The sequence below is a fragment of the Dipodomys spectabilis genome, unplaced genomic scaffold, assembly GCF_019054845.1.
Source record: "Dipodomys spectabilis isolate Male_0828 unplaced genomic scaffold, ASM1905484v1 ptg000052l, whole genome shotgun sequence".
Taxonomy (NCBI): Eukaryota; Metazoa; Chordata; class Mammalia; order Rodentia; family Heteromyidae; genus Dipodomys; species Dipodomys spectabilis.
The window spans coordinates 4,161,943-4,188,026 of NW_024870729.1; the positions used below are offsets into that span (position 1 = coordinate 4,161,943).

At 40.9% G+C, this 26,084-nt stretch overlaps 1 protein-coding gene across 1 annotated transcript; it reads left to right on the forward strand.

Moving 5' to 3' along the window:
- The first annotated feature begins 7,333 nt into the window (after window positions 1-7,333).
- Vdac3 (voltage dependent anion channel 3) lies at window positions 7,334-24,534 on the forward strand. The gene is made up of 9 exons (XM_042679467.1): window positions 7,334-7,467; window positions 10,737-10,805; window positions 12,346-12,395; window positions 17,219-17,371; window positions 19,381-19,433; window positions 20,709-20,936; window positions 22,395-22,545; window positions 23,567-23,624; window positions 24,006-24,534. The coding sequence occupies exons 2-9, from the start codon at window positions 10,739-10,741 to the stop codon at window positions 24,095-24,097; spliced, it is 852 nt and encodes a 283-aa protein (XP_042535401.1). The 5' UTR covers window positions 7,334-7,467; window positions 10,737-10,738; the 3' UTR covers window positions 24,098-24,534.
- Window positions 24,535-26,084: the final 1,550 nt, after the last annotated feature.

Below are 26,084 nucleotides of genomic sequence, written 5' to 3' on the forward strand. Positions count from 1 at the left end.
AGGAACCTGGGTCTAGTCTCCATCACTGCTGGTATTGGGGAAGTCTTGTCACTTCTCAGTCACAATTCCCCCTTCCTTTAGTGGCTTCTCAGACTTCGGTAGGCTCAGGATGTGTCTCTCTTCGTCCTGCATTGTCTAGCTCCAGAGGGCACTGTTCTGACTGTATTCTCTGTGAACAGCATTACTGTCAACTTGTTCATTATGGTGCTGCCAAGGACCTTCCTCCTCTAGCAGAGACAGCCTCAGAGCTCTCCACTCTCCATATATTTCATTGAGGACTGCAGCAGGTTTCCTGGACCTTCTTCCTCAGGATAAGTCTGCTTTTTTGTTTATAACAAAGTTAGATGGTATTTTTTTATAAACCTTAAGGGCCTCCTATGGATAATCCTGCCATACTTTCATCCTAGGCACTTTGCCCTCTCGCTCTTCTGTGTTGTGCCATGCAATGAGTAGAATGTGTGTGTGTGTGAGTGTGTGTGAGAGAGAGAGAGAGGGAGGGAGGGAGTGCAGGGGTGGGGTGGGGTGGGGCAACATGCTATAGAAAGGCAAGAATAAAACTAATTGTGTCTCAATATGTAATAGAAGACACTGGCAAGAGGAAAGGTGCATCTGAATAGATACGTGGCAATGCTAACCTGTGAATGGTGTCCTTGCACTGATGTCACTGTATGTCCCAACATTCTACAGACTATGTAAAAATGTGATTTAAAAAGTGAATTATAGTTACAATTTTAGAACAATTCACAGTTGACTTTTTTTTTTTTTGAGACAGGATTTCACTGTGTAGCTAAGACTGTCCTGGAATTTTCATTCCTTCTGCCACAGCCTCCTGAACGCTGGAATTACAGGCATGCTGTCTCCATGTTTTTGCTATTGTTTTATGGTACCAAGGCTTAAACTCAGGGCCTGTACTTGCCACACAAGCGCTCTGCTCCGAGCCACACCTCTAAGCCTTCCCATATTATTTTGATTTTTAATGACTTGAGCCTTTTTCTCCTTTCTCCCTCTCTCCCTCCCTCACTTTCCCTTATGTTCTCATGCTTTTAATCCAAATGTTCTTTTAAATTTGATGATATTCAGGTAAAAGAAATGGCAGCTAAAGGTCAACTCTGCACCTGATGCTCTGTGCTGTCTGGGTGGTAGCCTCTCCAGTGACCTGATCTGTCTTCAGAAATCTTTTTCTTTGGGGGGTGGGGGGGGTAGGTCCGGTCGTGGGGCCTGAACTCTGGGCCTGGGCGCTGTCCCTCAGCTCTTCAGCTCAAAGCTAGCGCTCTACCACTTGAGCCACAGCGCCACTTCTGGCTTTTTTCTTTGTGCTTATGTGGTGCTGAGGAATCGAACCCAGGGCCTCAGGCGTGCAAGGCAAGTGCTCTACCACTGAGCCACCTTCCCAGCCCCTGTCTTCAGGAATCTTAAGTCCAGGTCCACTGAGTGAGAAGGTGAAGGGACTGTGGAGGAGGGGTAGAGAATGGTCTCCATAGCAACATTCTGACTTTGGGGAAATGGAACAGAGAGTAGTGACACTGGTGTTCCATATATTCCTGGCACCTGTTTCAGGGATGAAGCAAGAGGAATCCTCCAGGTCTGCAGCTATAATTTGACCTAGACCCCAAGATGAAGCATAAACTGAATATAATGGTTTTCCTAAAAAAGAGGTGCGAATCCTATTAGGAAACCCTAAATTTCCCATTGTCCCAAATTCCTTTTTTTTTTGGCGGGGGGAGGGGGGTGTCAATCATGGGGCTTGACTTCAGGGCCTGGGTGTTATCCCTGAGCTCTTTTGCTTAATGATAGCATTCTACCACTTTGAGCCATAACACCAATTCCAGTGTTCTGGTGGTTAATTGAAATAAGAGTATCATGACTTTCTTGCCTGGGCTGGCTTACAAATTGTGGTCCTCAGATCTCAGCCTCTGGAGTAGCTAGGATTACAGGCATGAGCCACTGGCCCTGGCTGGTGGAATCAAATTTTAAAGAAGCAAATATACCCTCTGGAGTCCCCTACTGGAGGGAAGAAAGTATGCCTTGAATTTGTCTAGGTTACTTTCCAGAACACCTACCTATAGTGTTTCTAACTTGGAGACTTAGCAGCTTTCCTCTCCCTGACCAGAGTGTCTTTATCTAATTCCTCAGTCTTCCTGGATGTTATGCTGTATCTGACTGACTGGGTAATTTTGGTTCCTCAGTTCCAGGCTCCTGTCCTGGGTGTGGTCCAGTCTTTCCAGTACTTTAGCCAAAGAAATTTGTCTGTGACTGGAGCCTCCCTCTGGGTAGACCCCATTTGATTAGGTGTTTACTTCTAGAGATCTTAGGTTTACTAAAGATGACAGTGAGTCTTAGAGAAGTCAACTAAACTGCCCAAGCTCAGCCTGCTATTGACTTACAGACCTAGGGTTTGAATGTTAAGTTGTCTGCTTCCAAAGTTTTTCTTTCATCTATATAATACTGTATAGCTCACTAAAGTCCATCCCTAAATGTGCTCACAAAAAAATTCTATGAGAAAATTACAAGAAAAACTACTATGGAAATACATTGTCTTCCCTTTCTCTCAAATTATCCAAATTATCCTCCATGTTAATGGGCTTATAGTGTTTTAATATTGAGTGGTTAAAATTTAATAACTTGAAAGTTTTATCAGCCAGGCTGTATCTAACCTAATGTGGTACATTGAAAATTTATTTCTCATTGAGTTCTTCTTAAAAACACCTGTAAGTATTAGATGCCCACTGGACATTTGAATTAAACACTGCCTTCTAAAGGAAGTCCCCTGCTAGACACACTGTCCAATCCTAATTCACTATGTGTTCACAACCTTGTGAAGATCTTGGGTGAGGTTTTGGAGAACAGGATCAAAGGCTGGGTCTTCATCCTCACCAAGAATGCTTGGATGGATGTGGAATGATCTGGAGCCAAACCCAAGGTTATCTTGATTTTTACCTTGTCTCCTTGCTCCCCCATGTGGCCAAAAGCAAATTGAGCTCACAGAAGCACCTAATCCTGGCGATTTCAGAAACATTTCCTAATTTCTGTGGAATTTCCCATGGAACAGTATTCCCTTTTCACAAATCCAGGTACTTTCCCACCTTGTGAAAGTGAGCTTGACTTTCCTAATTATGGAAGATATACATGTTTCTAAATTTCAGAAATTTTGGAAAATACAGAAAACAAAATTAAAACTACAGATAATTTGACCCTTGTGAGACTTAAAAATTTCCTGACTTGAAAAATATTAAAGTTCATATACATGTAGCATTTATTTAAATTACACCAATCCATAACTAGTCATTGACATGTATCTCCTATCTCCTTTGTGTGTACTCTACCCAGGCTCTTTACCTGTCAGAAGGACACACTGATATGTACTTAAGTTCTTGAAATTACAACTCATACCCAAGGGATTATATTGTATACACACTTGTTTCTGCTTCTTTTTTAACTTTTCCACTGAGCCTTTCTTCCAGATCTTCAACTATTATCAGGACACAGGGCTGAACCATGTGTTTATTTAATAACTTTTCTAAATATTGGCCATTTAATTACTTTCTTCTTTTCCCTACTAAAATTCATCCAAGTTATTCAAGATAAGTCTGTAACATTTATGATCATTTCGTTGAGTCCTTTGACATGGAGGTGGTAAAATCAGTCTTACTATGATCTTGAAGCCAGTTTACTGTTATCCATCATTTATGTATGTATGTATGTATGTATGTATGTATGTATATGTATGTATGTCAGTTGTGGGATCTGAACTCTGGGCCTGGGGACTGTTCCTCAGCTCTTCAGCTCAAGGCTAGAGCTCTACCACTTGAGCCACAGCGCCACTTCCAGCTTTTTTTTCTGCTTATGTGGGGCTGAGGAATCGAACCCAGGGCCTCATGCATGCAAGCAAGCAGTACCACTGAGCCACCTTCCCAGCTCTGTTGTCCGCCTTGTAGGAAGCCTCAGTTACCTCTCATTAGGTTCTGTCAAGCTGTATCCCTATGCTGTACTCCTCTGTGAAGATCCAAGTCTGTGGATGCCTTCTTCACTTCAAAGATGTCATCAGCCATTCAGTAAGTAAAGGATCCTCAGGCCTCAGAATTTTTTTTTTTTTTTTTTTTGGGTCCAGTTGTGGGGCCTGAACCCTGGGCCTGAGCGCTGTCCCTCAGCTCTTCAGCTCAAGGCTAGCACTCTACCACTTGAGCCACAGTACCACTTCCGGTTTTTTCCTTTTTGCTTATGTGGTGCTGAGGAATTGAACCCAGGGCCTCAAGCATAAAGGCAAGCGCTCTACCACTGAGCCACCTTCCCAGCCCCAGGCCTCAGAATTTTGGAGTTATTGAAAAGAAGAAAATTAGTCTATGTCCTTTATTTTTTATTTTTGTGCTGGTATTGGGCCTTGAACTCTGGGCCTCATGCTTTGGTTTCATGTTTTTGCTTAAGATTGGTACTCTATCACTTGAGCCACCTCCACTTCTAGCTTTTGCTGGATAGTTGGTGTTTCACCGACTTTTCTGCTCAGGCTGGCTTCAAACTTAAATTCTCAGATTTCAGCTATTTTCTTGAATAGCTAGGATTATAGGCATGAGCCACCAACATCTGCCCCATTTCCTTTAAAGAAACAAAAGTACCAACATTTTATTCTTACACTTTGAGATCAGAGTGAAAACAAATCTTCACAGTTGGTCTGCTAGTCTCAGCTGTATTTTAGTTTATGAGCGCAAAACTATACTTCCTGATATTTTTTTCTCTCTCAAAAAGGCAAAATAGGCAAATCAGCAGGAACCTGCTCACTGTATGATACAATCTCTACAATCCATATTGGCTGCCATTTTGGGGGTGTTTCTTCGGCTCTGACTACATTATCCTGCATGTAGGAAAAACTTAGCAAATGTCTTTGAAAGGAGGAGGCTGAAGTCCCTTTCTTGATCTCAAAGTCTAAAATTGTGTTTGATAGAAGGAAGCTTGATTACCAGAATTTGGACTGAGAAGTCCTATCTAAACTTCCCAAGAGTTTAGATATGGTTATAGGTATGAAAATGGGGACTGACTGTAGGTCTGAGATAGTGGAAGGGACTCTTGTTATGGGAATCACATGTTTATCTGCATGTAGCTTTCCTGACAAGGCCAGAGGGACAGAGCACGGGAGGTTGGTTTTCTATAATAGCAACTTTCCTTATCACTTTCTTTCATTGCCTTCCTGCATCAGATGTTGGGGGGAGATGGCAGGTCTCTCTGGATGACCTGGGACTGATGGTACCAGGTCCTTTCTAAAGAAAGAGGGGCTGGGAAGGTGGCTCAGTGGTAGAGCGCTTGCCTTGCATGCATGAGGCCCTGGGTTCAATTCCTCAGCACCACATAAGCAAAAAGAAAAAAGCCGGGAGTGGCGCTGTGGCTTGAGCTGAAGAGCTAAGGGACAGTGCCCAGGCCCAGAGTTCAGGCCCCACCACCAGACCAAAAAAAAAAAAAAAAGAAAGAAAGAAAGACTATAGAAACAGAAGACAAAGAATGTTGGCAAATTCCTATTTAAAGTACTCTTTAATGGTCTGGCATGTCTAACAAAGGTCAGGTATGAACCAAAGCTGAAGTTGTTGCTATAATATTCCTGTACATGTCAATCAGTGCAGGTTTTGCTTATGTATCTTTTAATTCCTATAATAGTTTTCATCTGTTTAAAACTAATGAATGTTTTCCATATGCCAGGCACTCATATGTGCTACGAGTACATTATTTGATTTAATATCCAATGTAATCATCTGAGGTAGATATTTAGTTCCATTTCATAGATGTAGATCACAAAATTTGCTGAGTGGAGATACAAATATCTGCTTTTGACTCCAAAGCTTATTAGTCAACTAGGTTATTCAATTTTGCTTATGATACCTGACTCATTCAGCAGATTTGTGCAAGTACTACATTATGTGTCCCTAGGCGTATTAACCTTATGTCTTATCATGAAATGCCTTACACAGAGCAGGGAAAAAATATTTGCCTATTAATCAAGCAGCAGCCTGTTGTACATACTGATCATCACAGACTATGTGGATTTGTCTCTCCCTTTTTATGTTGAAAATTTAAGAACTTACTGGAACATTGCAAGAATAGAATACATACCTATTCCACCTAGATTTATTGTCATATTCTTTTTCTTTTTTAGACCATCTGAGAGTTTGTGGCAGACACACTTCTAAATATTTCAGCGTGTATTTGCTAAAAACAAGACCTTGTCTGCTTAACCAAGATACATCTCCTTCAGAAAACTTTGCATTGTTATAATACTGAGTAAGTTAGTCTTTGTTAAAGTTTCTCCCTCCCTCCCTCTCTCCCTTTCTCCTTCCTTCCCTCTCTTCCTTTTTTTCTTTCTTCTCTGGGCCTAGGTGTTGTCCTGAGCTTTTTTGCTTGAGGCTAGTGCTCTACCACTTTAACCGGGGCTCCACTTCTTTCTTGTTTGGTAGTTAACTGGAAATTAGTTAACTTTCTTGCCTGGGGCCTAGTTTTAACCACGATCCTCAGATCTCAGCCTCCAGAATAGCTAGGATTACGGCACCAGCATTTAAGCTAGCCTTTTAATCTTTCGTGAAGCCACATTTTTTTTTTTTTAAAGTCTGGGCACACTTGTGTCACGATTAGAATTTGACTGCTTCCACAAGAATAGAGACAAATAACACACTTTGGCAAGAACATTATCTTTTGTTCTGGAGTGGGGCGCTTCTCAGTTTCTACCACTCCGGTGATGTTAAATTTGGTCACTTAAGGGTGATTTCCTTATGTACCGTTACCCTTTTCTCTTTAGTAAATAATCTATGGGGTGACACTTTGAAACCACAGGAATATCCTCAGCCATTAATTATTTTGGCACCAAAGTGAGTTTTTACTTCTGTAATTTCTCCTACGTTGATCACTTGGTTTTCTTCTCGAAAGAAAGGCCATTCCCTTGTCCACCTCCTTTCTTCCTTTGAATTATAACCTACTGATATCTTCGTGATCTTGATTACGTCATTTTCCCCCCTGGAAGCTTGTTTTCTCATCTTTAGGATGAGGAAAATAAGGATCATATTCTTGAATTTTAGTCTGAAATGAAATTCCCATAAAGACCTGCAGAGAATCAAGGATGGTGTGATGCGCAGGAGTCGCATCTTCTCTTCGCGCGGTACCCCGCCTCTCCGTGGCAACTGTAGCTAGGTGCCTCGGGGCGATCTCGCGAGAAGGAGCCCCTGCAAAGCCGCGGTCCCTAGGCCTCTCCCTACCGCCCGCCCGTCCACACCCTCCTGCGCACGCGCCCGCGGAGTCGGACAGTTGGTGGCGAGTGTCGCCGGGCTGCTGAGCTAGGCGCCCGGACCCGCGACTCCGCGGCGCGCTCGCGTTCGGGGGCGGCAGGGCGCGCAGGCGCCGCGGGGGGGAGCGAGGCCGCGCAGGCGCGGACGGCGTTGGTTCGAAGAAGACCTTCTGCGTTGCCCTGGCGGAGCGGGCCGGGCCCTCGGGTTGTAGGTGAGGAGGATGGTGGCGTCGGGCCGGGCCGGAGGAGGAACCGGGGAGTGGTGGGCCGCAGTTGGGCGGAGGCCGACAGTGGTAGGCCAACGAGGCCGGGACGGAGAGGCTAACGGGGCGCGGGGCCGGCCCCGCGAGGGACGCTGGGTCCTGCGGGACTGTGCTCGCCGGCGTCGGGGTGGAGCCGTCCCGCCGCCGCTCCGGCTCTACCACCCGGCCTGCCCTTCGGCCAGGCCCGCTTCCCCGGTGCCAGGCCCGGGGGAAGGGTGGCTCCCGGGGAGGCTGAGTTCCGGAGCCCAGACCCCCTCCCCTCCCCTCCCTACCTGCCGCCCGCACGGGAAAGGGCGGCCGACGGCGGCGGGCGGGGCCGCCCTGGGACCCGCGGGAGGATGCTGGACCAGCAACCCGTGAAGCAGAAACTGGGAACAAAAGGGGCTCGCTATCGACTGTCAAGTGGGAGGTTGTGTAGAGTGAAGTTATCTAGTTTACACCCCCCTCACCGCGCGGGTCGGTGCAGCTCATTGGACAGTGCACGTCTACAAATAAGTGCATTTTGTAGAGCTAACAGAAATGTGTAGTTGTAGTTTGTCTCTCGAGTAACGCCGTCTTCGTGTCACCTCTATTTTTGCTTGATCATACCAGCAGTGCATTTGCCCTCTGTATCATGGGCCTGAAAAAGGAAGGCTGAAATGGGCAGAAGTGAGATCAGTAGTAAACTAAGCCAGCTACTTGGCCTGTACTAGTTTTGAAAAATAAAGCGAAATGCTGAATTATCTATATATGGATTCTTATTAATAGTTCAGTGTGTGTCTTGTCAGTATGAAAAACCAGACTAAAGCTTTAAACACTTCTTAGTAGATATTAACTCCGTCTCTATACTGACCACCAAACTTGGGGGCTTGTGGCAAAGTTTTAACAGAAATCAGCATTGATTGTGATCGTAAGGAGCAATAACATCAAATTTGAACTGAGAACATGTAAAAAGTCCAGAATTGATCATTTGAGCAATTACGTTGTAAAATAATTGCTCTAGAGGTGAACAGTGCAATCCCCTTAGCTTATTGCAAAGTTTTATTATGGTTTTAGTTAGTACATTTGTGTCACTCTTAGTACCTTTACTGATTTATTTTCTGTGCTGGAAAATCAAACCTAAGGCCCCACACATACTAAGCAAGCACTCTACCATTGAATTATGCCCCCCGCCCTCTTTTCTTTTACTTTATGTGAGGGTATGTGCTGGTACTGAAGTGTGAATTCAGAGCTTGGGTGCTGTCCCTGAGCTTTATTGTTCAGGCTGGCATCCTACTCCTTGAGTCACAGCTCTACTTTACAAATTTGCTGGTTGGATGGAGATAAAGAGTCTTATGGACTTTTCCTGCCCAGGCTGGCTTCGAATTGTGATCCTCAGATTTCAGCCCTCTGAGTAGCTAGGATTATAGCTGTGAGCCACCAGTATCCAGCTCATTTGTGTAATTTTTATATTATACTTTTTCCTCTTAACTTTATGTCATAGTGTCTGCTGTATGTGACAGGTTCAGGGTAAAGCACAGACTCAAAATGAAGTACATCATAGAAGATAGAAACTTAGCAGAAGTCTAGATTAAGACTGGGACTTTTTATAAACAAATAGCTTATTTATTTCAATAGTTTGTATAGATAAATGATTCAGAAATACTAAGCAAAAGGGCTAGCTAAAACTCTGGATTTTTCTGGTATGTAAAATCCTGCTAATAGGACTGCTTGTAGGTGGTTCTGTAATTGTTTAGACAGCTTTTGAGTCTGCAACAGGGAATAGATGAGAACTAACTGCAAGAAAAGCCTTCCTTTATACAAAGAGGGCAGAGAAGGAATGTTGTGCTCAGTAGTGTTGGTGGCTCTGGAGAATTTGGTGTGAAGGTCATACTAGCAATATAAAAAAGCTGGGTAACTACAGAATAAAGACACAAAGCAAAAGCACCTTGGGTTTTCAATTTTAAGTTCATACCATGTTTTGGTCTAATACGTGTAGGCTCTTTTCTATTTCTGGTTTATGGGTTAAATTACAACACTTTAGAAAGAGTTTTCGAAGAAAGACAATATTCTGGGTAAATATATTCAGTTGTCAATTTTTTAATTAAAAAATTTCAATTAGAGTTGTAATCTTTTTTTTGAAACAGTACCTTCTTTTGCAGCTCAAGCTGGCCTTGAATTTTTGATCCTCCTGCTTCAGCCTCCTGAAAAGCTGAGATTACAGGCACTAACTAACTAGCCCTATCGTGTGGCTTCCCCCCCCCCCCCCCCAGTTCGTTGGTTTGGTAAGGGGACTTGAAATCAGGGCCTGGGGGCTGTCCCTAAGCTCTTTTGCTCAAGACCTAGTGCTCTAACACTGAGCCACAGCTCCACTTCTGGTTTCTTCGTAGTTAGAGATAAGAGTCTCCCGGACTTTCCTGCCTGGGCTGGCTTTGAATTGTGATCCTCAGATCTGAACCTCCTGAGTAATAAGAGTATAGGTATTGAGCCACCAGCACTGTGCATGTGACTTCTTTTTAATGGTGTTGAGAATTGAACCCTAGTGTATATTATGCAGACATTTTGCCATTAAACTGTGTTTCCAATTCCAGCCCTGAGGTGTTTGGCTGCATAGTTTTATGGTTCCTTAAAAATTGTGCTTTGTCTCTTTACACAGCTTTTTGGCTGTATGACAGGTTTTTCTAAGGTAAGTTTTGCATTTTATTAAAAAAAAGTCAAGTTTATAAAACAAAAGCATCTCTTTCAGACTGAGAACTTTGCATTCTTTGGAATTTAATCAGAAAGATAGATGGCCTCTGACTCTCATCGGAAAACTTCTAATTTTGAAAATTCTGGAAAGTTTTTCCAGGACCAGAATGCATTCTTTGAATTCTGATTGCATTAAGTGCATAAATTCAGTGACAGGGAAAAAGCAAAGACTGTGTACCTCTTAGGATCAAAGAGTAGACATGCAGTGAATGAATGTTTTTTGTTTTTGCCAGTCTTGGGCCCTGAACTCTGGGCTTGGGTGCTGTCCTTGAGCTTCTTTTTGCACTAGCTCTACCACTTGAGCCACAGCCTCATTTCTGGCTTTTTAAAGTAGCTTATTGGAGATAAGAGTCTCATGGACTTTTTTGCCTGGGCTGGCTTCATACTTTCTTGCCTGGGCTAGCTTTGAACTGCCATCCTCACATCTCAGCCTCCTGAGTAGCTAGGATTACAGGTGTGAGCCACTGGCACCCGGCTAAATGAATATTCTTTTGTTTTCTTTCCTTTAAAAGATATGTGTAACACACCGACTTACTGTGACCTAGGAAAGGCTGCCAAGGATATCTTCAACAAGGGATATGGTAAGTAGGCATTTGGAAATTTCCAGATTAGCCTAAAGAGTTAGTGTTGAAGGCCTACTGTGTGTAGGATACTGTTAATAAAATAAGGGTAAATAAACAATCTACTTCCCAGGTCTTAAGGAATAATTAACAGATTATTAGATCATATTCTTTTTTTTATTGCTGGTCGTGGGGCCTGAACTCTGGGCCTGAGTGCTGTCCCTCAGCTCTTCAGCTCAAGGCTAGCGCTCTACCACTGGAGCCACAGTGCCACTTCCAGCTTTTTCTGTGTATGTGGTGCTGAGGAATTGAACCCAGGGCCTCATGCATGCAAGGCAAGCACTCTACCACTGAACCACCTTCCCAGCCCCTAGATTTCATTCTTTAAAAATATAGTCTCTTACAGCATAACAAGCAATTATGTACAAATACACATGTATATATATGTACATATTTTGTCTGTAACATGAAATAATATATGTATATAACACATATCTCCTTTGGCTGGCCTTGGGGACAATGAAAGTACTTCCCATATGATTTTTTTTTTCAGTTTTCATGAAGGGAAAGATAAAACTATATCTATTCATAGATTTAAATTTAATTTTTTTTCTGTACACATTTGGCTTTTTTTTTTTTTACTAATATTAATTATATTTTAACTTTGTGTATATATTTCATCTGGTAATTTTCATTCTCAGAATTCTTTTTTGGTGCTGGTACTGGTGCTTGATCTCAGAGCCTGGGTGATATCCCTGAGCTTTTTTGCTCAAGGCTGGCACTTGAACCACAGCTTTACATCCAGTTTTTTTGCTGGTTAATTAGAGATAAGAGACTCACTAACTTTCTGGTTGGCTAGTTTTGAACAGAGATTTCCTTATATCTCAGCCTCCTGCTTAGCTAGTATTATAGTTAGAAGCCACTTACTGGCTCATTCTTGAAATGTTTTTCATTTGTTATTTAAAACTTTAAAGTATGTCTTTTTTCATTTTGATGGGATTTTTTTTTTTTTTTTTTTGGTCTGGTCGTGGGGCCTGAACTCTGGGTCTGGGCGCTGTCCCTCAGCTCTTCAGCTCTAGGCTAGCACTCTACTACTTGAGCCACAGCACCACTTCTGGCTTTTTTCTTATGTGGTGCTGAGGAATCGAACCCAGGGCCTCAGGCATGCAAGGCAAGCGCTCTACCACTGAGCTACCTTCCCAGCCCCTGCTTTGTATCTTTTAATTAGTTATTTCTGAAGTTTAAAAATAGAATTTTTAATTTTATGTATATAGAAAAAGGAGTTAATATAATGAAAACATAATTATCATTGTGTTAATTTCAGCAATTCTGAAAACAAAAATACCTAATACATATACTCACATCCTTTTCTCTACCACTGAGCCAACTTCCCGGTCCCTTGATGGGATTTAAAATTGCTCTTGGTTACAGTTCAGTTGGAATTGAACAGGAATATTGTGTAAATGTGATGGTACTATGTATTATTTTCATATTTGTTGAGTTAAAAAAACTGGAGTGTTACATTTTGTGCATTACTTTGTTTTTGTGTATTTGTGTCTAGGGTTTGGCATGGTCAAAATAGATCTGAGAACCAAGTCTTGTAGTGGAGTGGTGAGTACCTAATACATTTTTGGTAGATGTAGTGTAATTAACCTAAAGGAACTTGCTTTAAAATCATTGATTCACTATGTGAAGCAGTAGACTTTGGCACTATGTTACCTCCCATACAGCTTGGTCCTACTCTCACATTTTAGACTATGATGTTGAATTCTGGGGGAGACATTGGTGCCTGTGATATAAAAATATTCTGCATATTACTCTTAGAAGTTATAGAATATCAATAAAACCCTTTTATACAATTAGTATGTATAAAAAGCAAGATTATCATATTTCATGAGTATGTATGTGTATATACATATATGTAGGTGTGTGTGTACTAAACTTTTATTTTCCATGGAGAAATGTAGTTTGTCTTTTATCAAATTAATTTTAATGTTTCTCATGATTAAATGAAATGTAAAAATAAGATACATTTGTACATGTGTGTATATAGATTTTCTACACTTTTTTTTTTCCCTGTCAGTTGTGGAGCTTGAAGGCCAACTTGGTGCTGTCTCTGAGTTATTTTGTTCAAGGCCAGCATTTCACTATTTTGAGCCAGAGTGCTGATAGAAACCTGCTTTCTTCTCATAACTCAATATTACTTCCATGGTTTGGCCCACTGACTACCCTTCTCCCTAGGGGATTTTTCCCTAAATTCTCTAGTCCAGAATCTTAATCTAAACATGAAATTCTAATTCCCTACCCCCACCCCAGGTGATAGGCACCTGAATTTCTAGAAGCATATGGGGCAGAAGACTTAAAAGTTCCTGGATCTACCAGATCTGTACCATAAACTCAGGAGATTCTGAACACCTGAGCTCCCTGTGACCTTGCCCCCTCACCATGACCCTACTTAAACCCCTCCACCCCTGTTGCCCTCTCGCCTGCCTCATGTCTCCTGACTCCCCTCAGGTCACCATGACTTCTCTCTTCAACTCTTCATGAAACTTGATCTGGTCTGTTGAAATCATTTTCTGCTCTTTCTTTATTCTGATACCCTCATGATTCAGTTTCCTAATAAGCACCACTTTCAGTTTTCTGGTAGTTTAATTGGAGTGTCATGGAATTTCCTGCATGGGCTGGCTTTGAATTGGGATCATCAAATCTCAGCCTCCTGAGTAGCTAGTATTATAGGCATGAACCACCACTGCCTGGCTGTTCTACACTTTTTTTTGTTTTGTTTTTGGTCATGGGGCTTGAACATTGGGCCTGGGAGCTGTCCTTGAGCTCTTCAGCTCAAGGTGAGCATTCTGCCGCTTGACCCATAGTGCCACTTCTGGTTTTCTGGTGGTTAATTGGAGATAAGAGTCTCATAGGCTTTCCTGCCCAGGCTGGCTTTGAACTGTGATTCTCAGATCTCAGCCTCCTGAGTAGCTAGGATTATAGGTGTTAGCTATCAGCACTTGGCTGTTCTATACTTTTAAACTGATGTTTTTAACTTCTTTTCTTAGTAGAAATTAAGAATATGGTAAAGAGGGCTGGGAAGGTGGCTCAGTGGTAGAGTGCTTGCCTTGGTTCGATTCCTCAAGCACCACATAAGCAGAAAAAGCCGAAAGTGGTGCTATGGCTCAAGTGGCAGAGCAGAGCCTAGCTTTGAGCTGAAGAGCTGAGGGACAGTACCCAGGCCCAAAGTTCAGGCCCCACGACTGCCCCCTCCCCCCCCCCAAAAAAAAGAATATGGTAAAGAATATGTTGACATATTTTCAAGGTATCAGTCATAGACCTTTCAAAAAATCTCTGCAAATAGAGCAGTTTTTATTTTTATTTATTTGTTTTTTTTTTTGGGTCCGGTCGTGGGGCCTGAACTCTGGGCCTGGGCTCTGTCCCTCAGCTCTTCAGCTTAAGGCTAGCACTCTACCACTTGAGCCACAGTGCCACTTCCGGCTTTTTTCTTATGTGGTACTGAGGAATCGAACCCAGGGCCTTGAGCATGCAAGGAAAGTGCTCTACCACTGAGCTACCTTCCCAGCCCGCAGTTTTTATTTTTTTTAAAATTTTTTAAAAAATTATTTTTTTTCAGTTGTGGAGTTTGAACTCTGGCCAGGGAGCTGTTCCTGAGCTCTTCAGCTAAAGGCAGTCTACCACTTGAGCCACAGTGCCACTTCCTGTTTTCAGGTGGTTGATTGGAGATAAGAGTCTAATGAACTTTCTTGTTTTGGCTGGCTTTGAACTGCAATTCTCAGATCTCAGCCTCCTGAGTAGCTAGGATTACAGGTGTGAGCCACCAGTACCCAGCTAGAGCATTTTTTATTAATTCACCTTATTTTCTGATTTCTCCTTATTGGCTGCAGTTTTTGTTGGCATTTACTTGTTCAAACCATGTGAATTTTATTTTTTAATATAATTTAATTAGAAGGATAAAAAGCGTGTGAACCTCCATTGATATTTTGTATTGTATAGAGTACAACCTTAGTTTGTTACTTTCATTCTCTTGGTTTTTCTAGCATAAGTGGATAAGTGGAGATACATACATACATACATACATAGATATATACATATATATGCATATATATGCATCTGCCTTATGAAGGTGGGCATATTATGTGTATAATTCTGGTAAAGATTGAAAAGTTATATGCATTTTGATTAGATTTTGAAATTTTTACAAGTTTTTATTACAAAAGTCATCAACTAAATTTTCTCTCCCTATCATGCTGCTGTGGTATGGTAATACTCATTCAGATGGTAAGGAACAAATGCTATTTTTGTGCATGTTTTTGTGGTTGCTTTTGGTTTCTGGTACTGACTTAAAATAAATTTTATTCATTCACATTTCTTAGATTGTATCTAGGTGTTTTTACTGTATATTGCCTAATTGACAGTAACGCTTTTGTTGCTTACTGACATTTAATGTAGAGCTGAAAGTGTCATATGTATGTCATAAATGGCATTTTTACCTGATGACATTGTGAAATTAGAACACAACTGAATTAGAACAAAAATGATAATAGCAAGTAAGACATGTTGCCTATTCCATCACCTTAATTTTGTGTTTTCCCAATACCAAAATGAAGATTTATATCTGTATACTTGTCATAAATGTAGAAATACCCAACACTGGATAGTTGGAGCTACTGAAAAGAAAAAAATTTTCACATTAAAGAATTACGTTAACTGTTAAACATGACTAATATTTTATCAGTTTTTGGTAACGCTTTGCCCTAAGTATGCAGCATGATACTGGTTGAAAGCTTTCTGTAGGGTGTTGATAGAAGATCACAGTCTCCCACTGTTTCATTGTCTGTGGACTAGAGTTGGGTCATGATGTTTAGTAAAGGGAGAGCTCATTTTGTAGGCAGTAAGACAGAACTGCTCAGGTTTGGCAGCTTTTTATTGCTGTTGGCAGTATTTCAGAAATGGGCCAGTCAACATGGTTTTTTTTTTTTCCTTGACAGACATAGATTACCAGTGACAGGTGTTGACTGTTTCCCCCTTCTTGAAGAAGGTCTATTTTTAATTGCTGATGGTCATATGACCGAAAGGACACTTAAATTGGAAGGATATACTTGAGGCATTCCAGGAACTATTTGATAGGCCCATGTTAGAAGACCACAGGCTGGTAGAGGGAACTGGGATAAATTAACCCTCCATTTTATTATGAAAACAGACCATTGTAAATACTGAAATTACTTATGTTGAAAGTTTTGCAGATAGCTTTGGGACAAAAGCAGTGCTTAATGACACTTTATACTTGATAGTTGTTAATATGGTAAACTTTATATTAAATGCATTTTTCCACAGTAAATTTCTGTCTGCCTGTCTTTATCTATCTTGCAGAGCTGGGGATCAAACCCAAGACCTTTCACAAAGTGGGCAAGCACTGTACCACTATGGTATAGCCCCAGCCTACAAAATTAAAGTTTTAAAAAAAGCATCAGGCTGAGGATGTAGCTCAATGGTACAGTACTTACCTGGTGTGTGTAAGTACTCCGTTTGATCCATAGTGAAACAAACAGAATGAGATGATAGTGTTTGGGGTTTTGTGGATCTCTAAATCTGATAGTTGTGTGAAATGTATTACAGAGAACTGATCATCTCTGTAGGCCATCAAAGAAAAATACTTAAGAAAGATGTTTAAGTATTTTTGTCTTTTTAGAAAAGACATTTGTTTATAGAAATATTTTTCTACTAGCTGGATGCTGGTGGTTCACTCCTATAATCCTAGCTACTGAAGAGGCTGTAATCTGAGAATTGTGGCAGGAAAGTCCATTAGAAAGCCCACCAGAAAACTGGAAGTGGAGCTGTGACTCCCAGTGGTAGAGCACTAGCCTTGGGCAGAAAAGCTCAGGGATAGTGACCTGGCCCTGAGTTCAAGCCCCACGACCAACAAAAACATATATGTATTTTTTCTACTAGAGAAAAAATATAGGGCTGGAAAGGTGGCTCAGTGGTAGAGCGCTTGCCTTGCATGCCTGAGGCCCTGGGTTCAATTCCTCAGCACCACATAAGCAAAAAGGAAAAAGCCAGAAGTGGCGCTGTGGCTCAAGTGGTAGAGCGCTAGCCTTGAGCTGAAGAGCTGATGGACAGCGCCCAGGCCCAGAGTTCAGGCCCCACGACCAGACCCCCTTTCCCCCCCAAAAAAAGAAAAAAATATATCCAGTGATAGTGAATGGAAAAATAAATATCAACCTTAGAGTGAAGTAATAGAAAGATGTAAAACTAGTTAAAATATTTAGAAAGAGAAAAAGCAGGAACTATGGTACTGTAGAGAAAGGGCTGTTGTGAAAAGTAAATTGTATTGGTTTCTGAGTTTCTGATGCACTTGAACACTGCTTTGTAAGTGTTTTCTATTTTGTGGTATTGTTTTAAAGTGATTTTTTTTTTCTTACCAGGAATTTTCTACTTCTGGTCATGCATATACTGATACAGGGAAAGCGTCAGGCAATCTAGAGACCAAGTATAAGGTCTGTAACTATGGACTTACCTTCACCCAAAAATGGAACACAGACAATACTCTTGGGACAGAGATCTCTTTGGAGAATAAGGTAAGAGAAACTATTAGAACTCACAGTTCATTATCTCTGGCACATATTGAATGATGAATAAGCCTCAAATGTAATCTGAATGAGATCTTGCAATCCTATATATTAGCTGTATTTCTTCTGTATGGGGCGCGCGCACGGTGTGTGTGTGTGTGTGTGTGTGTTTGTGTGTGTGTGTGTGTGTGTGTGTGTGTGTGTGTGTGTGTGTGTGTGTGTCTTGTTTCTAGAAAATAAGGCTTTGTGAGTATGCTGGCACATTGCATCTTTGTTCTGACCACTGTTTATTCTGTTACATAGCTAAATCTCCTGAATAAAATAAACTGCTTATAGTAAGCTTAGTTTTATGAACATTGCAAAATTGGCTCTATAGAAAATTTTTCCTAAAATTCTTTAATGTTTTCAAGGAGAAAATATATTAGCAGATTCTTGTCAGGTGCTCACTGTGTACAGGGCACTGTTGTTTAAGGTATGTCTGTACACTCTTTGGCAAATGTAGATAATGAACAGGTTCACCTGAATAAGTTGTCTTATTAAGGGTTGGGTCTTTTTTTTTTTGGTTGGTCGTAGGGCTTGAACTCTGGGCCTGGGCGCTGTCCCTCAGCTCTTCAGCTCAAGGCAAGAGCTCTACCACTTGAGCTACAGCGCCACTTCCGGTTTTCTGGTGGTTTATTGGAGATAGGAGTCTCACAGTCTTTCCTGCCCGGGCTGGCTTTGAACCGTGATCCTCAGATCTCAGCCTCTTGAGTAGCTAGGATTACAGGCGTGAGCCACCAGCGCCCGGCTAAGGGTTGGGTCTTATTAAGAGATAGCAAGTTTATTATTATTTTCTTCTGATCCTGGAGCTTGAACTCAGGGCCTAGATACTGTTCCTGAGCTTTTTTTATTTATTTATTTTTGGCTGGTCCTGGGGCTTGAACTCTGGGCCTGGCATCTGTTCCTGAGTCTCTCTTACTCAAGGTTAGCGTTCTACCACTTGAGCCACAGCCACATTTCTGGCTTTTTCTGAATAGTTTATTGGAGATAAAAGTCTCATGGACTTTCCTGCCCAGGCAGGCTAGCTTTGAACTGTGATCCTCAGATCTTAGCCTCCTGAGTAGCTAGGATTACAGCATGAGCCACCGGGGCCCTGAGCTTTTTATAGAATATTTTTATAGGAATATTTTTCTGCTAGCTGGGAGCTGATGGCTCATGCCTGTAATCCAGCTACTCAGGAGGCTCCAAAAGAGCTACTCTACCACTTGAGGCACAGCTCCACTTCTGGCTTTTTGTTGGTTGACTGGAGCTAAGAGTCTAATTATAGACTTTCCTGCCTGGGCTGGCTTTGAACTGTTATCCTCAGATCTCTGTCTTCTAAGTCTTTAGGATTGATTAAAGGTGTGAGCCACCAGGTGCTGGTGGCAAGATTATTTGTCATGGCGAATTCTGTTCTTTTTGCACTTTAGTGTATGTTACTTTCTGTAATAGGATTTAGTGTATATGTTTTAACCTCCTTTCTTTTTGTGCCATTACTGGGACTTGAACTCAGGGCTTTATGTTCTCACTTCACCTTTTAACCCAAGGCAAGTGCTCTGCCACTTGAGTCCCAGCTACACTCTTGGCTTTTTGGTGGTTAATTGGAAATAAGAGTGTCACAACTTTCCTGCTTGGGCTAGCTTTTTGCTGTGATTCTCAGGTCTTATCTCCCAGGGATAAGCCATTGTTACTCAACATTTTTCCTTTTGAGAGGAAAAATACCCAACACACCTGAGGGGTCTGAGTTCCCAGGCTAATCTAGAACTCCTGGGTTTAAGGGTTCTTCTTAAATCATTAGGAGTCTGAGGATGAGGGGAGGAGTTAAAGGGATAGGGAAAGATTGGAGGTAATTATTTGTAATTTAATATGTGGCTCTTTCTTTTTTTGGTGATGTTGTTACAGAAGTAGTCAGGAAACTTTAAAATTTGCTTTTTTTTTTTTTTTTGAGTCAAAAGATTGAAAATTACTAATTATTAATTTTTTAAATCTTTGTTTTTCAGTTGGCTGAAGGGTTGAAACTGACTCTTGATACCATATTTGTACCGAACACAGGGTAATTATCCAAGCCCTATTTCCTGAATTGTTTTGAAGCCTTAGAGCTTAATGTTTTATAACAGAGTTGCAATGAAAAGTATAGAGGTAGGAGAACTCAGGAGACTGCTGTTAGAAACACTGAAACCCATGTAACGATAGAGTGTCCCCCATTTGAAAATTGAACAAATGAACAAGAATTTATAAATCTATTCCAGAGAAGCACACCATATAAAAGGTTTAAGATCTCGAAAATCTGCGTCCATAGCAATATCCTAAGTTTCCTAAAGATTGAGGGATGTAGTATTCTGCTGAGAAGGTAGTTTCTTAGGAATGTAATCTGGACATATAACACTGTTACCTACGAGGCTTCTTTAGCCTTTATAAAACCACCCTGCCCCTCAGTGTGTTTCCTCATGAGAATCGGTCATGTCCTATCGTCTTGACATAGTCCCTACTGTATGAAGGATGGAGTGTGTAAATGCATATATATAACGACAACAAGTTATATAACAACAAGTTCTTTCTATCACACTTTTCTTTCTTTTTGGTCAGGTACCAGGGCTTGAACTTTTTTTTTTTGGTCAGTCGTGGGTCTTGAACTCTGGCCTGGGTGCTGTTCCTCATCTCTTCAGCTTTGAGCCACAGCACCACTTCTGGTTTTCTGAGTGGTTAATTGGAGATAAAGAATCTCACAGCTGGGCTGGGAAGGTGGCTCAGTGGTAGAGTGCTTGCCTTGCATGCATGAGGCCCTGGGCTCGATTCCCCAGCACCACATAAGCAAAAAGAAAAAACGCCAGAAGTGGCGCTGTGGCTCAAGTGGTAGAGCTCTAGTCTTGAGCTGAAGAGCCTGAGAGACAGCGCCCAGGCCCAGAGTTCAAGCCCCACAACCGACATTCATCTTTTTTACATGTGTGTAGTGAAAACCTTCAAATTCTTTCTAGCTTTTTTGAGTTACACAGTTCATAATCTGTATTGTCTCTACCATACAACAAAACATTAGAACTTATGTTTCGAGTCTTTTATAACTTAGTACCCACTGACCATCTTGTTTCTCCAAGTTTATGTCTTCAGGAAATTATCAGATACCTTATTAATTGGGCTTATAGTGAGGAATATATAGTAATAGTATATCTACTTCTAATCTTAATCTTATTTTAGAGCTAGTCTTATTTTATAGCTAACTCATATATGCCATCTACCAAAATAATACTTATAATGGAAGAATGAGTCTTCGTATAAAGATTCTATAATAGAAACTCATTTTTGTTCTCATTGTTCTTTTTTTTTTTAATAGGAAGAAGAGTGGGAAATTGAAGGCCTCTTATAAACGGGATTGTTTCAGTCTTGGCAGTAATGTGGATATAGATTTTTCTGGACCAACCATCTATGGCTGGGCTGTGTTGGGTTTTGAAGGTTGGCTCGCTGGCTATCAGATGAGTTTTGACACAGCCAAATCCAAACTGTCTCAGAATAATTTTGCCCTGGGCTACAAGGCTGCAGACTTCCAGCTGCATACTCATGTGTAAGTGTAATTCAGTATGGCAGGGCAGTTTCTCCCAATTTCTGGTCATAAGCATGTTCAGAATGTCAGAGTGATGGTAATATACTTTGGTAGGTATCCAGCTTTGCTGTGCTTACTGGTTTTTAATTTTTTATTTATTTTTTATGTCAGTCATGGGGCTTGAAGTCAAGTCTTAGATGCTGTCTCTGAACTATTTTTCAAGATTAGTAATCTACCACTTGAGCCACAGCTCCATTTCTGGCTGTTTTGTTATGTTTTTGGTGGTTAATTGAAGGTGTAAGAGTCTTTTGGACTTTCCTGCCCAGGCTGGCTTCCAACTATAATTCTCTCATCTTAGCCTCCTAAGTAGCTAGGATTACAGGCCTGAGCCACTGATGTCTGGCTTGCTGACAAAGCAAAGCATTATCAGAAAGCTTGTGCATTGAGTTCATTGTATTGTGCTGCTGGTAGTTACTGGCCTCAGCCTTATCCAGACTTTGGGAAGCTCTAGAATTTCTAGAAATGCCCCAGGACATACATTACTCCTGATAAAAGGGACCTTTTAGAGATACTCTGCTTCCTGTGGTTTCTACATGTTGACCACTAAGAACACTCACCAAATTGATTTGAGTTTCCTGGAGTATGCCCAGTAATTCTGTGGAGGCTTTTAGGTATCTTTGGTGAGAATCCAGCTATCCCTATTGCATGTAGAAGTTACAAGAGTCCTCTAAGCAGTCCTGAGTTCCAGTTACTCAGGTTGTATTCTGTTGGCTGAGTGAACTTGAACTTTTAAATTGTATTTTATCACTTGGCCTATTGGACACTGTAGTTATACTAGGAAGCAGAAGCAAAGAGCAAGTTGTATGTTTCTGAAATCTGGCAGACTGCTCTCCTTTAGATAGGTGCCAATTCATTTATGATGCTAGAGCAAAGTCACCCAGTGGTATATAAACAATGGTATCAAAAGGGAAGAAATGCTATTATTAGGAAAAACATTGGATACTTCAGAGCAGTAATTGAGGTATCCTATAGCAACACCTTTGGGTATTGTAAAGAATTTGCTTTCTCAGTTGAAGAGTATGTTGTTAGTAAGATCCAGCATTACCTTATTTATATACTTTTGCTTCTCTCTTTTTGCAGAATCCTTATTGAATTCTATTTGAAGTATTTTAATTCTGTAAAAGAGAACTATAGATCATATTTACCTGAAGTGTCTGAATAATTAAAACATGTCTAAGTAATTTTACATTATACAGAGGAACCAAGTAAATAAATTAAGTGCTTATATTTTTAATTCGATATTTATAAGTTGCTTCGTGGGATTTCATTTGTTTAGTAGCTGTTTATGCTGGAAGTTTACTTTAATCTGTAGTTGCAAAGTGGAATCTCTGTTTAAATAACCTTAGAATTTATTTCCTTGTCATAAGGAAGAATGGTACAGACTAATATTTATGGCTGTTTCTTACTCCATGAGAACAGGAATGATGGCACTGAATTTGGAGGCTCCATCTACCAGAAAGTTAATGAGAAGATTGAAACATCAATAAATCTTGCATGGACGGCTGGTAGCAACAATACCCGTTTTGGCATTGCTGCTAAATACAAGCTGGATTGTAGAACTTCTCTATCTGTAAGAATATGCTTCCAGATTGGATCTGCTCTTAGATTTTCATCCAGTTGTAAATGAATGTTGAGATATAGTTGTGGTTTCATGTTTTTTTTATTAACTCTAATGAGCTAACTCATTAAGCATTAACATAACTGAAGTTTTTTTTATGCCTAAAGCAAAAAATGTTGAGTTCTAGCCCTAGTCCCATTTATTTGACTGTGGTCTGGCCTTATGATATAAGTTATTCATTTGGCCTCAGCATTTTCTTACTTGAAAACTCTTGGGATTAGGTTATTTATGTCTATAACTATAATGATTCTTACTAATATTAATAGAATTGAGCCCTTAAATATCAGGTACTGTGCTAAGGTTTTTCATGTATTATTTCATCTTCACAAATTTCTTCATGTGGTGAACAGTGTTAATGCTCATCCAGGATTTCCTGAGGCTTAGAAACTAGGTTAAGACCAGTAGTAACTAACAGTGCCAAGATTTGGACCCTTTTTTTCCTCTGTCAAAGGTCATATACTGGCATCTCAAAGAATTTGATACACAGGGTGTTTGTGCTTTAAAATTTTACTTAAGGACTTTAAAAGGTGTATTCTCACAGTTCCTACCTTTCCTACCAGTCTTATTGACGTAGGATTTATCTTTTTTTTTGGTTGGTCATGGGGTTTGAACTCTGGGCTTGGGTGCTGTCCTTGCGCTCTTCAGCCCAAGGCGAGCGCTCTACCACTTGAGCCACAGCGCCACTTCGGGTTTTTTGTGGTTTATTGGAGATAAGAGTCTCACGGACTTTCCTGCCTGGGCTGGCTTTGAACCGTGATCCTCAGATCTCAGCCTCCTGAGTAGGATTACAGGCTTGAGCCACCGGCGCCTGGCTTTAGGATTTATCTTTTATCTATTCAGTTTTCAGTTTCAGTAATTCTAGATTGAACTCAAGGTGCTTTTTAGCTTAGGAAACTTTATGCGTGAAATAGTGGTTTTTTGGACTTTTAAATTATGAAATTGATTGTTTTCTATTTCCATCTCTTAATCTTAGGCTAAAGTAAATAATGCCAGCCTGATTGGACTGGGTTATACTCAGACTCTTCGGCCAGGTATGTAAGGGGATTAGGATAGAGAGTGATAGAAGAATAATGAGATTAATTTAGAGCAGCTTACAATAACCATGGGATCTTGACTCAGATTGTTTTATAGCAGACTGTTTTGATTTTTCAGGCAGAAAGTCTGAATATTCCTGTATATAATCAAGATAAGCTTACTGTTGCCTTGGAGTTTGCTACCCACTCATTAATACTAACCTCCAAATGTAATTCTTTGTGATACTTTACTCATTATAGACCAGAGATTTTTTTTTTAGACAGTCTGCTGGTTTAGTGTAGCTTGTGCTAGCTATTGACTTTACTCAGAATTTCTAGAGAATTTTAGTCTGGTTATAATACTGACTGTAAGTGATTTTGGTGTTTTCTTCTTTCTAGGAGTCAAACTGACCCTATCAGCGTTAGTCGATGGGAAGAACTTCAACGCAGGAGGGCACAAGGTTGGGTTGGGATTTGAACTGGAAGCCTAGGTTGATTTTTGAGTAAAGCAGCAGATTTGTCCCTACAAGTGAAGAGAAATGAACCCACTATGTTTTGGCCTTAAAAATTCTTCTGTGAAATTTCAAAAGTGTGAACTTTTTATTCTTCCAAAGAATTGTAATCCTTCTTACACTGAAGTCTAGAGATTACAAGTCCATCTTAAGGGAGGTCCTTGAAGGCATGCCTGGAAGTTGTCATGTTTGTGCCACATTTCAATTGAGTTGTGCAGTGTTAATTTAAATGTGTTCCTCAGCGACAATGTAGTGTCATGTTAAAGGAAGTGACCCGACCCTCCAGTTTGCACATCACGCCCTGCATGTCCCACACTTTCTCATGACCTTTTCATACATTGGTCTCTGTGCTATAGTGGAATCTTTGGTTTTGCATCAGAGTAAAATAAAATAAACCCATCACATTTGGAACATAACTGCTTATCTGATTTACTAGTGGTAGATTTTTTAAAATATTTGATGTGATTTGTTTTGAGAAATAATTTCTCAGGTGGGGCTCATGTTTGAAGTGGTATGTCTCAAATAGTTGCGCTGACTGTCCCTTGCTCTTCTATTTCCCTCCCTGCTCTGTGGGGGCAGAGCAGTGCCTCTGAGAAAACCTGGATTCCTATTGCGGGGTGCTAGTGAGTGTCACACTGACAGTGTTACAGAGCTGCTGAGAAGGCTTGCTCTAGGGTGTGAGTTTGTGAGGAGATAAGGCAATGGGGGATATAGGAAAGGGAAGAGAGATGGATAGAATCAGGTCATACGGGGTACAAGAAGAAACATCTGGCTTTTCCAAGTCTTCAGGAAAGGTGGTTCTAGGATTTGAACTCAGGTCTTGAACTCAGAGCTTGCTGGTCCATACTTCCAGCCCTGGTTTGTTTTTGTTTTTGTTTTCTTTTTGCTGGTTACTTTTGGGATAGGATCTTGTTTTCCTGCCCAGAAGAGTGCACCTGGGTGCATCCTACCAGTGTTAGGTTTCCCATTATGGCTAGGATAGCAGGCATGTGCTCTGTGCCTAGCTTTTAGTTAAGGCATTCTCATGAAATTTTCTACCTGGGCTAGCCTTGAACTATGATCCTTCCAATTTCAACCTCCAAAGTAGCTTTCTTCAGTCCAGTGTGGTTAAGGCTAAGGGAGAGAAATAATGAGGACAGACCAAAGAGCTATCTTTGAGGCTGATTGTTACTCATAACCTAAATGAGATGAAGATTGTTGTATGTTTGCATTTTCTTCCCTTATGTTTTCTTATAGATGATTTAATTGATAATTCAAAGAGCCACATTTTTGTACAAGAATCCAAATAGGAATTTAAGTATTAAAGTGCAGGCTGGCTAGGAATGTACTGAGTGTCCTCATCACTGAAGGAGCCACTAGGTTGAAAGGAAGTCCATGACTTCTGTCCACACACAGTGTCGCCAGCATGAAATAATAACTGCAACCCTGAGTCCAGGAGTCCACAAGAAGTGTCCCAAAGCAGAACACCTCTTGTGGTGTCTCACGGCTCCTCTGCCCACCCGAAACAGGCTCACACTGCCCACATGCGCTTCCCTCCCTCACTGACCTACTCCAGATCTCCTCCACATCTCCCCTCCTCCCCCTTCCTGGCTAAGCTGAGGAGCTGCTATGATCACAGCCATCTGACTTCATGTTTTCAATTGATCTAGGACCCCAATCTCCACCACAGCCAGTGAGCTTGTCATCTTGGAGCAAAATGTGACATGTATGTGTGTATGTATTTAATGGTAGGGTGCTTTTTTGAGTCAGTGCCTCTTACAAATTTGCCTTGAGAGAATAATCAGAGATGCACAAGGTTTATGAGTAAAGTTAGTTCAGTGCTCTTTGAAATGGTAAAAAGTTGATAATCAAGTGTGCATCAGTAGGGCTTTGGTTAAATAGTCAGCTATTACAAATCATGTTTCTAAAATGATTAGTATAATGTTAAATAGAAGACAAGGTAAAAATGAACTTGTATTTTTAAAAA